We start from the raw sequence: 2,500 nt of genomic DNA on the forward strand, positions 1-2,500 counted from the left end.
TTTAGATAAACAATCTTATGTGTCAGTAGTATTTTTACTTCTCATTAAAACACAAATAAACAGGCTAAAACATTCCCGATATTACTTACTGTGGGAGCCATTATTGACACCACACAGCGTAGGCAGGGGAGTGGAGCTCTCGGCGTAAAACTGGTCGTACTTACAGTCCCCCCAATACGGTGGCTGCAGCTGAAAATCTTCGAAGTCCAACCTTGAAAAAGGAAAACGGGGTAATGGGGTAAATCATTTGTTCTCGTTTTCTTTTCCCTTTTCGTTGGATATTCAACTTCATATTCTCTCTCTTTTTTCTCAATCTCTCTCTCTCTCTCTCTCTCTCTCTCTCTCTCTTTCTCTCTCTCTCTCTCTCTCAATCTCTCTCTCTCTTTCTCTCTCTCTCTCTCTCTCTCTCTCTCTCTCTCTCTCTCTCTCTCTCTCTCTCTCTCTCTCTCTCTCTCTCTCTCTCTCTCTCTCTCTCTCTCTCTCTCTCTCTATCTCTCTCAATCCATTTATCTATTCATCTATCTCTCTCATTATCTTCCGCTCTCCTCCCACATTTCCCTCTGAACCTCTTCCACTGTCTCCCTCCCCTCACTCTCGTCCCTTTCCCTTCTTCTCCCTCTTTTGCTCCCACCGTCTCACCCTCACCCTCTTCTACCTTTACGTTCTCTTCGGCTTCCCTATTTCCTTCTTCCTCCCCCTCTTTTCTCTTCCATCTCCCTTTCCTTCTCCCCCCCTCTCTCTCTCTAAAGACTTTCCCAATCTCCCTCTCCCCTCTACCGCCTTTCTGTCTACTCTCCTACTTCCCTTCACTATTTTCTTGTCTTTATTCTTCCCCTTCCCTCCCCCTCCTTCCACTCTCTACTTGTTTTTTTCCCCATACCCTTTCTCCTCTCTCTCCTACACTTCCTTCCAATATTCCCCTCTTTTCCTCTTTATCTCCCTCCTCCTCCTCCTCTCCTTCCGTTCCTTCCCATCTATCCATCTTTACCTCCTTCTCTCCCTCCTCTCCTCTTCCCTCGTTCCTCCTCCTCCCCTAACTTCCCTCCCTCTTCTGACCATCTCCCCCTCCTTCTTCCCTTCTTCCCCCTCCCTCTCTTTTCCACCCTTTCTCCCTACCATCCTCTTTCCATCTCTTTTCCTCCCTTTCTCCCTACCGCCCCCTCTTTCCATCTCTTTTCCTCCCTCCCTCCTTCCCTGCCCTCCCTCCCTCCCTCCCTCCCCTCCTGACCTCCTGACCTCAGCTGGCAGATGGGCGACTCGCATCCGTGGTCGACCGTGACCGAGCATTCCATCGAGTCATTCCCAACTGGCAGCGGGTATTCGGGCGAGATGAAGGTGAACTCGAGGGCGGAGGTTTCGACGCCACATGATAGGGATTCTGGGGATGGGAGGATGAGTCATGGGGAGGTATGGTGAGTCATGGCGAGATTATGGTGAGTCGCAGTGAGTTTGAGCCACGGTTTTTCACAGGGGAGGATTGAGACTGTGATTGATGGTGGTGGTGAGTTTTTTTTAAATAATTCAGCGTGAGTAAGGAATGGGTGTGAGTCACAGGTACTCATGGTGAGAAAGAGTACCTTCCATTCTCATGAATCATGACGAATAAAGGGAATCAACTCGGGCTTTGTTGAGTCGAGATGGTGATAAAGGGCATTAAAAATAGTCATGGATTCTGGATTCTGAGTCTTCTTCCTCTCTCAATAGGATGAGTCATGAGGGTTTATTGAATCTTGATGAGGCAAAGTGAAGATGAAGAGAAAATGCTTTGCTAAAAATATATATATGATAATATGCTAAGATAAGTAAAACAGAAATTGGTTGACACGATTAGACTTGAAGAACATAACAAATTGACGATATATATTTTCCAAATAGGCAACAGACAGTAAGAAAGAAGGAGAGAGAGAGAGAGAGAGAGAGAGAGAGAGAGAGAGAGAGAGAGAGAGAGAGAGAGAGAGAGAGAGAGAGAGAGAGAGAGAGAGAGAGAGAGAGAGAGAGGGAAAGTGAGTGAGAAAGAAAATATATGTATAGAGAAAGGTAAAGATAGATATAGAGAGATAGAGATAGATATAGAGAGACAGAAAAAGAGAGAGAGGGATAGATAGATAAATAGATAGATAGATAGAGAGATAGAGAGATAGAGATAGAGAGAGATAGATATAGAGAGACAGAAAAAGAGAGAGAGGGATAGGTAGATAAATAGATAGATAGATAGAGAGATAGAGAGATAGAGATAGAGAGAGAGAGAGCAAGAGAGAGACAAATAGAGTGAGAGAGAGAGAGAGAGAGAGAGAGAGAGAGAGAGAGAGAGAGCAAGAGAGAGACAAATAGAGTGAAAGAGAGAGAGAGAGAATCCACACACATAGAACCGTTGGAAACAAAAACAATAAAGAAGAAAAAATCTTCACTCACCTTCCTTGACGTGATAGGAAGCATTGAACCCCCTACAGGAGCCCTGGGCATTGGAGGCGAACCGAATGACGAGGATGTCACCGTCCGA

General features: G+C 45.6%; 1 protein-coding gene across 1 annotated transcript in view; it reads right to left on the reverse strand.

The window, feature by feature from the left end:
* The window catches only part of LOC122267982 (uncharacterized), an 11,812-nt gene that overhangs the window by 6,036 nt on the left and 3,276 nt on the right, over window positions 1–2,500 (reverse strand). Inside the window, exons 3-5 of the mRNA XM_043038216.2 lie at window positions 2,413–2,500; window positions 1,237–1,378; window positions 90–211 (exon numbers count right to left, since the gene is read on the reverse strand). The exon at window positions 2,413–2,500 is cut by the window's right edge and continues 150 nt beyond it. Coding sequence (XP_042894150.2) covers window positions 90–211; window positions 1,237–1,378; window positions 2,413–2,500 — 352 coding nt within the window. The remainder of the gene's footprint in view (window positions 1–89; window positions 212–1,236; window positions 1,379–2,412) is intronic.

This window comes from Penaeus japonicus, unplaced genomic scaffold (genome assembly GCF_977035675.1).
Source record: "Penaeus japonicus unplaced genomic scaffold, GWHDUDI00000001_assembly GWHDUDI00000036, whole genome shotgun sequence".
Lineage (NCBI taxonomy): Eukaryota > Metazoa > Arthropoda > Malacostraca > Decapoda > Penaeidae > Penaeus > Penaeus japonicus.